This window comes from Pogona vitticeps, chromosome 1 (assembly GCF_051106095.1).
Source record: "Pogona vitticeps strain Pit_001003342236 chromosome 1, PviZW2.1, whole genome shotgun sequence".
Taxonomy (NCBI): domain Eukaryota; kingdom Metazoa; phylum Chordata; class Lepidosauria; order Squamata; family Agamidae; genus Pogona; species Pogona vitticeps.
Genome location: NC_135783.1, coordinates 74,626,000 through 74,638,790, shown reverse-complemented (window position 1 = coordinate 74,638,790; position 12,791 = coordinate 74,626,000). Strand labels below are relative to the sequence as shown.

The following is a 12,791-nucleotide window of genomic DNA, read 5'->3' as shown; positions in this document are numbered from 1 at the left end:
GGGAAAAGAAGAGTTACTGTGAGCAAGACCAAGGACGTTGGAATAAGGATAATAAGAAGAGAGGTATAAAGTAAAAAAGCAGAAGCTATAATGTGGCCACAGACAAAGGCTAAAGAAGAATATACAAATGAGAAAATGGGAAGCGGGTAAGGCAAAGAATGAAAAGGAGATGATGGAAAAGGGGAAAAAATGGGAAAAAAAGAAGGGTGCCCTCAGGCAAATTAAAAAGTAATGGCCAAAAAGAAAAGTGGAAGAAATGAAACTAAGCAGGAAGCAGAATAAGAAAAGGAGCACTGAACAAGCAGTAGAGAAGGCAGAATGAAATAGACAGAGATGGTGGCATAAAAAAACAGGAGGTAGCTCGGCATCAATCGCTGCTTTCCTGCAAGCGTTGGGGCTAACCAGCTTGGCAGTCTCCAGAAGCTGCTTAGGAAAAGGGCTGGAGACTCTGCCCTGAAAGAAGCTTATGGAATGTCTGACAGATTGTTTCCCAGGCAGGCAACCAGATAGTCCCAATTAAGTGAAATTTCCACGTACATATCCTTAGGACTAGGCCCTTAATAAGCATTATTTTACTAGCACTGAGGTTTCAACATACCTGCACACATTAGTAATGTCAGCTCCAGAATACCCATCCATATTCTGTGCTATAGTGGTAAGGTCAACATCATCAGCAAGCTCTAGTTCTCGTAGGTTGATTTTCAAAAGTTCCTCTCTACCTTTGGCTAAATGGTCCACAGAAATAATTAAAATATAACATATGAGAAAAAAGTAGAATTAATACCTGCACCATAATATAGTTCAGTACATAATTGTACTATATATTCATTATAAAATACATAGCCACAAATTGTAATTATTTGTTTTAATTAGAGCACTGAAGCCCTAAAAACAGGATCTTCACACAGATGCACTTAATCTGCTCTGTGCCATCCAGCAATCTCTTTAAATTCCTAAATTCAGCTGTACTTTAAGGCTTATTGTGTAGGCTCAATGGGATATACTGACAATTCCCTTACTCAGTTCCCTTATTCTGCTTTGAACCCACACTTGGAAATGTTCCTCTCCTCAATTATCTTTCCTCCAAAATGCCACACCATTAATTGCCACATAAAAGTTTTGGTAATTCTAGGATTCAAGGATGGACAAAAAGTTTGAGCTTTCCTGACATGAAGTCTTCATACCGGATGGTAAAGGAATATAAATTCTTTTCTCCAACCGACGTCGCAAAGCTTCATCAATATCCCATGGAAAATTAGTAGCAGCCAGCACCATGACCATTTTGGAGGGATCATCGTTTTCAGAAGCACCTCCAACACCTAAATCAGACAGCAAGAGGAAACTGAAGGTCAAAAAGTTACATGCTCAAGCCTACACTTCTGGCAATAATCTAACACTGAAATCAATATAATATTTTTGTAAATCACATTTTAAGGCAAGAGGCATCCTCTTAACTCTTGGAATAAAGTGCCTCTACCAAGGCTGTTTCCTGTTTGTTACCTGCAGGTGCTGATCCTACACACACTAATTAGCAGTAAGTTCCATTGATTTCAGTGTAGGTCATATGTGAGTAGATATATAGAAGACTGCATTGTTAATTACTTTTCGAAAAGCAAGAATAGAACTACTAAAAGCTCTGCAAGATGGGGAACACTTTACATTTATATCTCAGCTGTTCATCATGTGAAATTTTTGGATAAACCGCCGCAATAAAATACGAACACCAATATTCAAAGCTGCACAGAAAAAGGAGGCTTACAAAGTTAGCTGATTGTTCCATAAATAAAAATCAGAATCACCTGAACACAGTATATCCATGGAATATATTGGATTGCTTAGACAAGCATGTGTGGAAGACCCACCCACCCACCCACCCACCCATCCACACACACACACAATTTTACTATTATGGACAGGCATAACATATGAAGAAGCCCTTTGGCTTCTTGGACAGCTGCATTTTGTTGAATGACATACCTGAAGATTCATGTCTTGGTAGTTTTGAGTTTTTCTAGCACTTTTAAAAATACATGTTCAGAATCCAAGAAAACAAAACACCAAAACATCTCTTGAGATTGAGGAACTGAAAACTGGATCTGTATAAAACCTGCAGTTTATTTGGAATTTTAAGAATTGCAAGTTTTAAAAAATATCAACTGGTCACCCATTCTGCACACAAAACACATGAGAAAATTCTGAGTATGTGTGCGTGTGCATGTGTTAGTGAATAACATGCCAAAGACTCAACTTCCTTCACCTGCCATGGCATCTTTCTCCCATTTTGCTTATCCAGCCTTCTATTTATGAATTCCACACTCTGCTTTGCCATGCCACATTCTCGTTCAGTGGAAATCAGTGAAAAGGTTTTTGGGGAATCCCAAATTATGAAGACTAAAACATACAGATGAACCACAAATAGATAAATTGAAATAATATACAAGAATTAGTGGTTGCCTAGAGCAGTGGTTTCCTCCCTTGGGTAACCCATGTATCCTTGGACTGCCAGAAACCCTGGCCAGCACAGCTGGTGGTGAAGGCTTCTGGGAATTGCAGTCCAGAACACTTTGGTTATGCAAGGTTGGGAACCACTGATCTAAAGCAGTGGTTCTTAACCTTTGTTACTCGGATGCTTTTGAACTGCAACTCCCAGAAACCCCAGTCAGGACAGCTGGTGGTGAAGGTTTCTGGGAATTGCAGTCCAAAACTCCTGAGTAACCCAAGGTTAAGAACCAGTGATCTAAAGGATCACCGTATCTTCGGTCTACAATTGAGACCAAAATGTCATTGAGCTTCCTCAAAGGACAGCAAAGCAGAAATACAACACATAAATGTATAGATTTCAGAGTTCAAAGCAGTTTCCACGTTTTCTTTTTGTTTACCATCCATCTGAACGAGTAATTCTGCTTTCACTCTGCGACTGGCTTCATGCTCTTCAGAAGTACCTCTGCGGCTACAGATTGAGTCTATTTCATCTATAAATATTGTGGTTGGTGCATAAAATCGAGCCTGGAAATACAGAGCAGTGAAAGAACGTTGCTTTAATTCAGTGAAAGCAGTTCAAGTTATACTAAAGAACACATTTTATTTAAAAAGCATCATTTATAAAAGTTTTAATGAAATTAAAATCATCTACTCTACACCTTGTGCTTGATAAGTTAAGTATCACTGAAAACCAAGAGAAGGTCCAACAACAAAACAACAACAAACCTGACAACTGCAGAACAAACTGTAATCATTAATCAGCTAATACCAACTTCCCATTTGCTCAGTTGGGAGCGATATACTGTATTTGCTGGCGCACAAGGCAACCGGCCGTATAAGACGACCCCCCCAACAGGAGGAGGAAGAGGGGAAATGGGCGGGTGGTGGGCGAGCGAGTGCGCGGCTGGCTCAGCGGCGCGGGGCAGCGGGCAGCCCGGCAGCGGCTCAGGCATGGCAGCAAGAGGGCGAGGAAGAGCGGAAGAGGCTGAGTGAGCGGCGGCAGGAGGAGGAGGAAGAGGAAAAGGGAAATGGGCGGGTGGCAGGCGAGCGAGCACACAGCTGGCTCAGTGGCGCGGGGCGGCGGGCAGCTCGGCGGCGGGCTCTGGCTGCTCAGGCATGGCAGGCTGTGCTTCCCTCCAGACCAACTGCCTGCCTGCCTGCCTGCCTGCCCGCCTGCCTTCCTCCCTGGCCAGCGTGGCCCCGCGTCATTCAGTGCAACCGGCGTACAAGACGACCCCCCACTTGAAGGCATGTTTTTTGGGCCCAAAAAGTCATCTTGTACGCCGGCAAATACGGTAATAGGATTTCAGCCTTTATGTGTGGGATGGATTTATTCAAGTGCTAAATCTAGAGATGGGAGTATTCATATTCATACACGGATATGAATATCCTCCTACAGGTGCAGATAACCACTCACGATTCCGCCGCTGCCACAGGCTCTGCGGTGCCTTCCTATCTCTCCGTTGCTCGTGATGGATTAGCCACTCTGCGACCTGGCAGAAAGCCTCATCCTTCTGCCTTCTTCCAGGAATGGCTAATCCATCATGAGCAACAGAGCGACAGGAAGGCTCCGTGGAGCTTGCAGCAGTGGTGGTCAGTCTGGCCCCAGGAGGCCGGACCCTTGTTATCTGCACCTGCACTTCTCGCTAAATCCATAGTTAAATGGAAGTTACTTGATATAGATTAGGAGAAGCTCCATGGAGTTACCAGCTAAATCTTTTTTCCCTTAGTCACTGGGGCTGATGTGCCTTTCATGCAAAGACGAAATGCTTATTTGGTTAGCTGTTCCTAAATATAAGACAGGCTTTTCCCTTGGCAAATTTTAATGTTCGCCTCTCTGCTTTACTGGATGGCAGATATGATACAATCCCAGGGAATACAATGTACTACACTTGGTACAGTGTTGAGGTTGAACTTGTTTTGCATGTCAGTCCCTTCCTACCTGCTTTTTTAAAAAATCTCTTATGATTACTTTGCTTCAGGGCTGTAACACGTCAGCCACTAGACAAGTGGTAAAGTTCTTAAATACAGCCATTCTCACAAGATGACATATGATTGTTTGAATTCTTTTATAGAAATAATGCTTAGTACACTCTTTTATATACTTAAAGCTTAGGATATTACTCTAAAAGATTCTAGAAAGATTATTAATTCACCATTTCAAATAACAGGCGAACAAGTTTTTCAGACTCTCCTCTGTATTTTGAGGTCAGTGTTGATGAGGATATGTTGAAAAAGGTGGTCTTGCATTCAGTAGCCACAGCTTTTGCAAGCAGTGTTTTTCCAGTGCCAGGAGGACCAACCATCAAGACACCCTGTTCAAAAAGATTCAGAAAGAAGCACCGAGAAAGACTCCTATTTATTTTCAAATATTTTGAGGATCTTGAATACATTTGCTCTGTATTCTTCAAAGCTAGAAGCATCCTTTGCTGGTTTTGTTTGATCATTTTTGTAGACTTTGGGGTGCCTTGAGTTAGAATTTAGCTCACCCTCTGTTTTATATTAACATGAAATCATTTAAAGAATGCACCCAGCTAAAACATATAACAAGCTGGCTGGATAGGACAGTGAGTCAGGTATCTGTCTGTAGAGACAGAAACTGGGCATCCCAGAAGAACCAGCCAGTATGGGCAAGCTGCACAGTCCCAAGGCAGCCCCAAAGAAGGTAAACCATTTCTGAGTACTCTCTACCCAGAAAACAAGTAGCCGTAAGTCAGAACTAACAAATATTATGAAGACATATGCAAGGCACATTATTGCTTTAGAACTACGTGCGGTGACTTTACCTTCCAGGGCCTTCGAATCCCCTTAAAGAATTCTGGCATCCACATGGGTAAGACTACCGCTTCTTTGAGTAATTTTTTTGCATCCACTAGGTCAGCAATATCATCCCTTATTTAAAAGAAAAAAGAAAATTTAACAGATTGTAACTTACCAGAAACAACTGCTAACTATGTAATATACAAATCATTTTCATATAATAATGTTAGTTAGTTCCTAAAAGGAACATTTGTCCCAAATGGAAACTGTCACTTCAATTCTAATTGAACTTTTCACTTTACTATGAATTATTTCCCATTTATTTAAAATAAAATTCGCTCCCCTTTAAATTCTCTTCACTGGCAGAGGCCAACATTCTATTTCCGCAATCCCTTTATACCACAGGAAATATAAAGAAAGTTACTACATTTGTCATTTCTAAGAGCCTCATGGCACAGTGGCTAAACTGCAGTCAAGATTCCACTCATAACCTGAGTTTGATCCCAACAGGCTCAGTGAGCCAGCTCAAAGTTGACTCAGCTGTCCATCCTTCCGAGGTTGGTAAACTGAAAACCCAGCTTTCAGGGGGACGGGTGTTGTGAATGTGTAGCCTGCATAATTCAATTGTAAACCACCAGAGTGCTTTAAGCGTTATGGGGCACTATAGAAGCAGCACATTTTGCTTTGCTATCTACGAAATCTTTTTTAAATGAAGTCTCCTAACAGTATAATGTATCTCCTCAAACAGCTGGGCTCACTCTCAGGGTTCAGCAAGAAAGAAGTACTTCCATAGTAAAGACTAGGGCCTAATCCTGCTGGGAAGATTACACATAACTAAGAATAATATTTCTGCATCTGGGTGTATGACTGGCATGTGCCTGATGCCTTATCAGTCAGCCACAGAAACTTACATTATGCTTTGTGCGCATAAGTAAAACTGCGAAGGGATTTCTGATTAAACAATTAAATTTATATTTATTTTATTTATTTATTCAATTTATATGCCGCCCAAACTACCCAGAGGTCTAAGACAGCTTCAGGAAAAAAAAGGAAGTAGCCACTCAAAGTACTTCCATACAATGTCTGTAAGTTTTGTCACCTCTCAGCACAGGAAACTCTCTCAACAAGTGTCACAAGTAGACATGGGCACTTCGTATAAGTTGCCCAATCCTTCGCAAAGGTGGGATGGGGAGTCTCACTGCTCAGTCAAGGAGTGGTTGACTTGGCAGGGAGGCGGGGATGGGCTGGCAGGCTCCTTCTGGGATTGGCCCAATGGCGAAGGAGCCCAGCACTGCATGGACCCCAATAAGTGGTCCAGCTAATTCTGGGGGATGGGACTGAGCCACGAATCCAGGGAAAAGAATACAAAGTGCCCATGTCTAGATGTTTCTGCAACAAACTGGTGAAGTTACCGATGTGTGCTGGACACATCATATAATATATAAGCTTATTTTTTTCCACTGAAAAAATATTTAAGTATTAAACAGGAACCAGTTAAAAAAAAACAGAAGGCCACATTGCTGGTTTCGAGATCCAAAGAAAGAAGGCTTTATTTAGATAATTAGCATCCCTGAATTATGTTTGAACCAAATTTTGCTCATGGCAAATGAAATGAGTATCTCATAAACAGGCACTCAGTATCCATGCAAGGAAACTTCTGTAACAGTATTTGCTCCCGGCTACTACAAGCAACTTTTGTCCTAAGAATATGTAACATAGGTAAGTGTGGGTAGCCAAGTAAGCAGTCAAACATGTTTTGTAGAAAATTAACTATTATGAATGCATTTGTATGGTTGCTTTATGCCCTTTTTTAAAAGCAACTGTTTATGTTTCTAAAATTGGAGTTGGGTTAAACTTTTATTGGATCACTAAAATATTTAAAGAAGAGGAACCTTGAAGTCATTAGGACTCTTCAGCAATGGATTACTGGGCACCGAAGAGCTTGAGATGAGTGAGAACCAAAAGTCCATAAATCATCCTTGCTTGATGTTGAAGCTACAGAATTTGAACTCGTAGCCTCAGCTTCTAGCAAGGATGATCCATGAACATTCTGCTTCTTCACCCATCTCGAGTTCTGAAAGGGTCAGGTTGAGAAAGGGTCCTGAGGACTTGAAAACTTGCCTTTTTAGGACATTTTAATTAAACAATAAAGTATTATCCAAACCTAATTTGGATTTTGACCATGGACACCTATGTGTCTTTTTTCACTTTTGACTATGCTGCAATTTCTGGATGCAGCATAGATAAATAATTCATATGATGTGATGATACAGGTCAAGTCCCCCTCTAGAAATGCTTTCTGCTTGACCCAGCTAAATTTTGCAGGGATAAAATGTGAGTGGATAAATTATCTCATTAGACTAGGCCTGCTATGCTAAATATCTTAAATTACTGCATCAGGGTCATTCTGTATACTGACTGAAAAAAGTTTAAGACCTGCAGTCTTTTACTAGATAAAATTTTCTTGTGACCAAAATGCCAGGTGTTCCCCCTAAAAGTCTCTTGATTTTATACAAAGGAATCTCAAATTAGAAGAACAGAAGTTTCTTAAACTCACCACCGGACATTGGGATTTTGGGAAATTATGTCTCTTTCCAAAGCTTCTACCAAGTCTTTATCATACCCAGTACCGTCAAATTTTTTTGGCTCAGGTTCCGAAATGTCAGGTGAGGACTTATTCTGTATTAAAATAATATTTGCATATCAAACACATGTTATTGTGATGTTCCCTATTTTTATTATCAAGCATAATTTAATACTCATACATTTGCAATAAAAAAGTAGTTCTGTAGGCAAACATTAGGAGTACGCTTACGCCTAGAACCTCTCTGTTCAAGCCTCAGGTGCTCTTTTAGAAGACCCTGGGTGCTCACATAGTTTACATGGCTTACAGCCACGTGAGGATGCAAGTACCACTAGTAATTTCTATTCAGGATACAAATACGGAATTGCACAGAATAGCCAAAAACTATGGTATTCTTCTGCAATGTACACAAAGCATTCTAGATATTTTCCTGTAACAAGAATAGCAGGACACAACAAAACTGCAACAATCAAAGGCAAGCAGGGATCGTTCTTTGGCCAGCTGTCACTATGTCGAACCAGTTACCTCGGGACTTGCTGAGTGCTTCAACACTGGAGCCATTCAAGAAAAACTTAGATAATCACCTGGCAGATATGTTTTGATTGTATTCCTGCCCTGAGCAGAGGGTTGAACTTGATGACCTTAGAGACCCCTTCCAACTTCACTTTTCTATGATTCTATGTGGAGGCAGTCTGCATTAGTTCCAGCTCACAGACACTTTTAAGCATGACAAATGCCCCCCTAAGTACGGACTATTTCTACACTGTGGTACAATGCTGTTATATATTTAAAGAATAAGGAGTAGCAGAGGAACTTATAAAATCTCTTAGCTGATTTTAAAACAAATGAATCCAGAGTGTCCTCATTATTCAACTTAACCAGGCCATAACCTGCCTTCTGACATAGACTCTACGAATCTTTTTAAAGTACAGTGGTGCCTCGCTTAGCGATCGCTCCATTTTACGGCAAAATCGCTTAGCGATTGACTTTTTTCCATCGCCAGAGCGATCGCTTAGCGATGGCCCCTATGGGTAAAAATCGCTTTGCAATGATCGCGGGGACGTGATCATGGCATAGCGCCCATTTTTAAACAGCTGATCGGCAGTTCCAAAATGGCCGCCGGAAAAACAAAATGGCGACCGCTGTTTTGCCTCGCTTTAGAGGCACCCAAAATGTCCGCTGCTATGGAGGATTTTCGCTTACAGGTAAGTTTTTAGCCCATAGGAACGCATTAAACGCGTTTTAATGTGTTCCTATGGGCTTTTAAAAATCGCTTAGTGATTAAATTGTTTAGCGATGTTTTTTCCTGCACGGATTAACGTCGCTAAATGAGGCACCACTGTATCTGTTACATTCCCTCTTGCCCCCTTGGTTGTTTCACCAAACAAAGGCACAAGCCACGTGTCGTTCAGCTGCCACCCGTTGATTACATCAATGTTATTCACTATTAAAGACAGAGATCCAATCAACGTAACATTTAAAAACCAAGTAGAAATTGTTTATTGTTACAAGAAATAAAAGTTCAGTCAGTGTTATTAACTCTCAGCTAAAACAACATTCCTATTCTCTACTGCCTTCCCAAACTTTCTCAACTCCAAAACTCCCACTCAAACTCTAGCTCAAAACTACCTCTTCTCTTCTAATCTCCCTCCTTTTTCTGCTCCCTCCTTAACTCCGCCCTCACCAACTCCCATTGGTGCATGCAAATATCAACATGAATATTAATGAGCAGGGTGAATGCTACAGTATCCTAGTCTCTTCTCCACAACAGACACATAGTTAGCATGACCAGCTGAGCCATCATACAAGCAAATTACTGGATATCATCCTTTCATTAAGATTCATTTCAGTTCTGAAAAAGACCTGTCTGTCCTATGGAAAAAAATCAGTTGATTGTAGTCACATAAAAACCCAGCCTGCACCCTCCCTGTGAATGAAACCTCCAAGAGACATGGAATGATTTTAGCTCCAATTCACACAATGCCTTTACTTATTTCACTTTCCTTCAGGGGTTCTCAACATTGGGCATGCTGGATTCTTTGAATTTCACCTCCTAGACTCCCTAGCAAACACTGCCGAAGGGCCGCGGTTCTAGGAGTTGAAGTTCAAAACATCTGGAGGGCCAAAAGCGGATAACTCTTCTATACTGTAAGGACGTGGCTTCACTTCATTATTACAGACAGGAACTACATTTGAAGCCGTGGTACAAGATTATGTCATCAGGCTTTTCTGGCAGAGAAATCTTCTCCAAAGCCTCATACCACCTGCCTGCTAGGATGTTTGCAGTGCCAGGCCAAATGTGACCTATTGGGTTTACATTTGTGAAACTCACTTTTTCCTCTTTTCCTTTATTTTGTGGATCCTTTTTTTCCCGGCTACGGACTACTTTGCCTTTATCGTTTGTGCTTCGAGAAGAGGGGCGGTGAGGGACTCTGGGTGCAGCACTTGGTCGGTTATTTTGAACCTTACAATCACTGCACTGAGCAGACTGACGTTTCCTGAGCCCTGGTGAGGACCTGATAAAGAAAAAAAGAAAGAAAGAAAAAGAAAAACTGAGCACACACACAAATGTTTACTGTGAAACCTAAAATACAGAAATGTCTCGCATGTAGACAAGTATATACAGATCTCTTGACAACTGCCTCCTCTACAAGATTTTACACGTGAACTTGTTTCAACAAAATGGAATCTGTCATTTATTTATAGTTGAAGACAGACCACTAAGCTGCAGCTGTTACATGTAGGCTGCCATGTTGCCAAGCTATATTCATCCCAAATATTGCAGAGCCCTTCATTCTAACTTAAAGATCCAAAATCAATATATGGACCTCATATTCAATTGGTAGATCCTTCTAAAGTAATATTTGAATTCCCTGATCTACTTTACTATTTCAATGTCTCTCACCTACGTTCAGCAGGCACAGGCAACGACCAGACCTCTCCATCATGAGCTGGTAATTCTTGCTGTGCAGCTTTCAAAGGAGTGCTGTCAAGTTTAAAGCTTTCGAGTGTTTTCATGATATCCTTCACATGCTTAGCTTCTACACTTATCTCTTGCCTAACCTGATTAAAAACATGAAATACAAATAGACATATTGTTAATTTACAGACTTGCAGCAACTTAATACGACTCTCCTCAACTAACAAAATATAGCTGAATAAATGTTCTGGTGCCCTTCTTAAAGTGTTAATTGTTGACTTCAAGTGAATGTAGGAAGCTGAATAAATCTATGCTAGATTTTTCTTTCTCATGGAGAACAAATGTACTGTTATACTTTTGACATTTAAACCACTGGGACCTACAAGCAAACATTTTTTACAGATTGAAAATGTTTAGTGTTTGGAACCCTATACTAATTAAAGATGTAGTTGCATGGATCATTGCATATTAAGAAGTAACTCTTAATTGTTTCTTCATAATGGCATCAGGGCAGGCAATCTGTGCCTGACCATAAGGCGTAGGGCTCCTACTCTCTTCGGATCCAGACAACATGAGATAAGGAATAACGGGAACTGCAGTCTTCCATCACCAAGAATGCCACAAAGTTGCTCCTCCAATAACTACTTTAAGATAATCCATGGACTAGTTCTTCTTCAGTGCAATTATTCCAGAATAGGTTTCTGCAACTCAAAGTTCACAGCAGGAATGACAATGTATAACAGAATCATTCAGACTGATGATAGCCTGCCAAGGTTAGCTGGGCTAGCTGGCATACTACCCTGGGCACACCTAATTTCGGCTGATTTCAGAGCTAAGTAGGGTCAGCCTGATTTGTATTTGAATGGGAGATTACCGGACAACACTAGAAATCTCCACGTAGGGTTAGAAAATATATCTACCTAAAACCCCGAAGTGCAGCTGTCGGTCAGAGTTGCTAATACTGTACTGAGCTATAGAGAAAAATAACAGTATAAAGAAACTCTGTGTCTTCTATTTATATCTAATTTTCTTTTAGAGGGGCACCCAGGTGGGTTTCCTGTCAGAGATACGACAGGGTAAGACTTATTTCATTTCAGCTAGGTTGCTTCATTTTGTGGCTTTGAAACCTGACTCTGAGGAATTCTGATGCATGAGCAAAAAATGTATAATGAAATATATGTAAGAAGCCATATGGTATGGGAGAAAGTTTCTGAGTATAAAGCTGTGATTTTTAAAAAACAAACGAACAAGGGGTATTCAAAAACACATCACATCCATCATCTGACATGACACAGCACAAGCTTTTCTTTGACATTTACAAGCTCATTAAGACAGACCAGTTTTAGATTAAGTGTTGGTTAAATGGTTGTTGTGGGTTTTTCCGGCTCTTTGAGCTGTGTTCTGAAGGTTGTTCTTCCTGACGTTTCACCAGTCTCTGTAGCCGGCATCTTTAGAGGACAGGAATAGGAACTCTGTCCTTGCTCTGTTGCAGTTTGTTGGATAGTTGTTTATAGCTGTAGGAACAGCTTTTGTCCTTTTCAGGAGATTGGGTGATTATGGTGATCAGTATGTTTTTTGTGTGGATGTATTATTGTGATAAGGGGGAGAGATTATCTGTCACTGTGATTGATAGGTGTCGTTAGCTGGTGTTTTGTGTCCAATGATCCCTAGTCCTTGTCGCTGGGTAGAGTTTGTTGACCTTTTGCAGGCTGTATTTTTCAGTGCTGGGAGCCAGGCCTTGTTGAGTTTTAAACTTTCTTCTTTTTTGTTGAAGCTCTTTCAATGGCTTCCTTGTGCAGTCTAACATAATGAATGCTGGTGTTGTCCAGTACTTCAGTATTTTAAAATAGAATGTCATGTCCAGCTTGTTTTAGAGTATGTTCAGCTACTGCTGATTTTTCTGGTTGTTGGTTAAGTGCTGGTGACCCATTTTAATAAAGTATGGCTGAGAATCATGGCACACAAGCCTATTTTTGAAGCTTTTTTAGCGTTACTATAATACACTTCTCCCTTGAATAGCACAGGTCTGAACAGCATGGTTTTGGT

General features: G+C 40.7%; 1 protein-coding gene across 1 annotated transcript in view; it reads right to left on the bottom strand.

Moving 5' to 3' along the window:
* The window catches only part of KATNA1 (katanin catalytic subunit A1), a 450,967-nt gene that overhangs the window by 1,028 nt on the left and 437,148 nt on the right, over nucleotides 1-12,791 (bottom strand). Inside the window, exons 4-11 of the mRNA XM_020808245.3 lie at nucleotides 10,731-10,888; nucleotides 10,158-10,341; nucleotides 7,799-7,920; nucleotides 5,268-5,373; nucleotides 4,638-4,796; nucleotides 2,880-3,006; nucleotides 1,185-1,319; nucleotides 599-725 (exon numbers count right to left, since the gene is read on the bottom strand). Of these exons, the coding sequence (XP_020663904.1) occupies nucleotides 599-725; nucleotides 1,185-1,319; nucleotides 2,880-3,006; nucleotides 4,638-4,796; nucleotides 5,268-5,373; nucleotides 7,799-7,920; nucleotides 10,158-10,341; nucleotides 10,731-10,888 (1,118 nt within the window). The remainder of the gene's footprint in view (nucleotides 1-598; nucleotides 726-1,184; nucleotides 1,320-2,879; nucleotides 3,007-4,637; nucleotides 4,797-5,267; nucleotides 5,374-7,798; nucleotides 7,921-10,157; nucleotides 10,342-10,730; nucleotides 10,889-12,791) is intronic.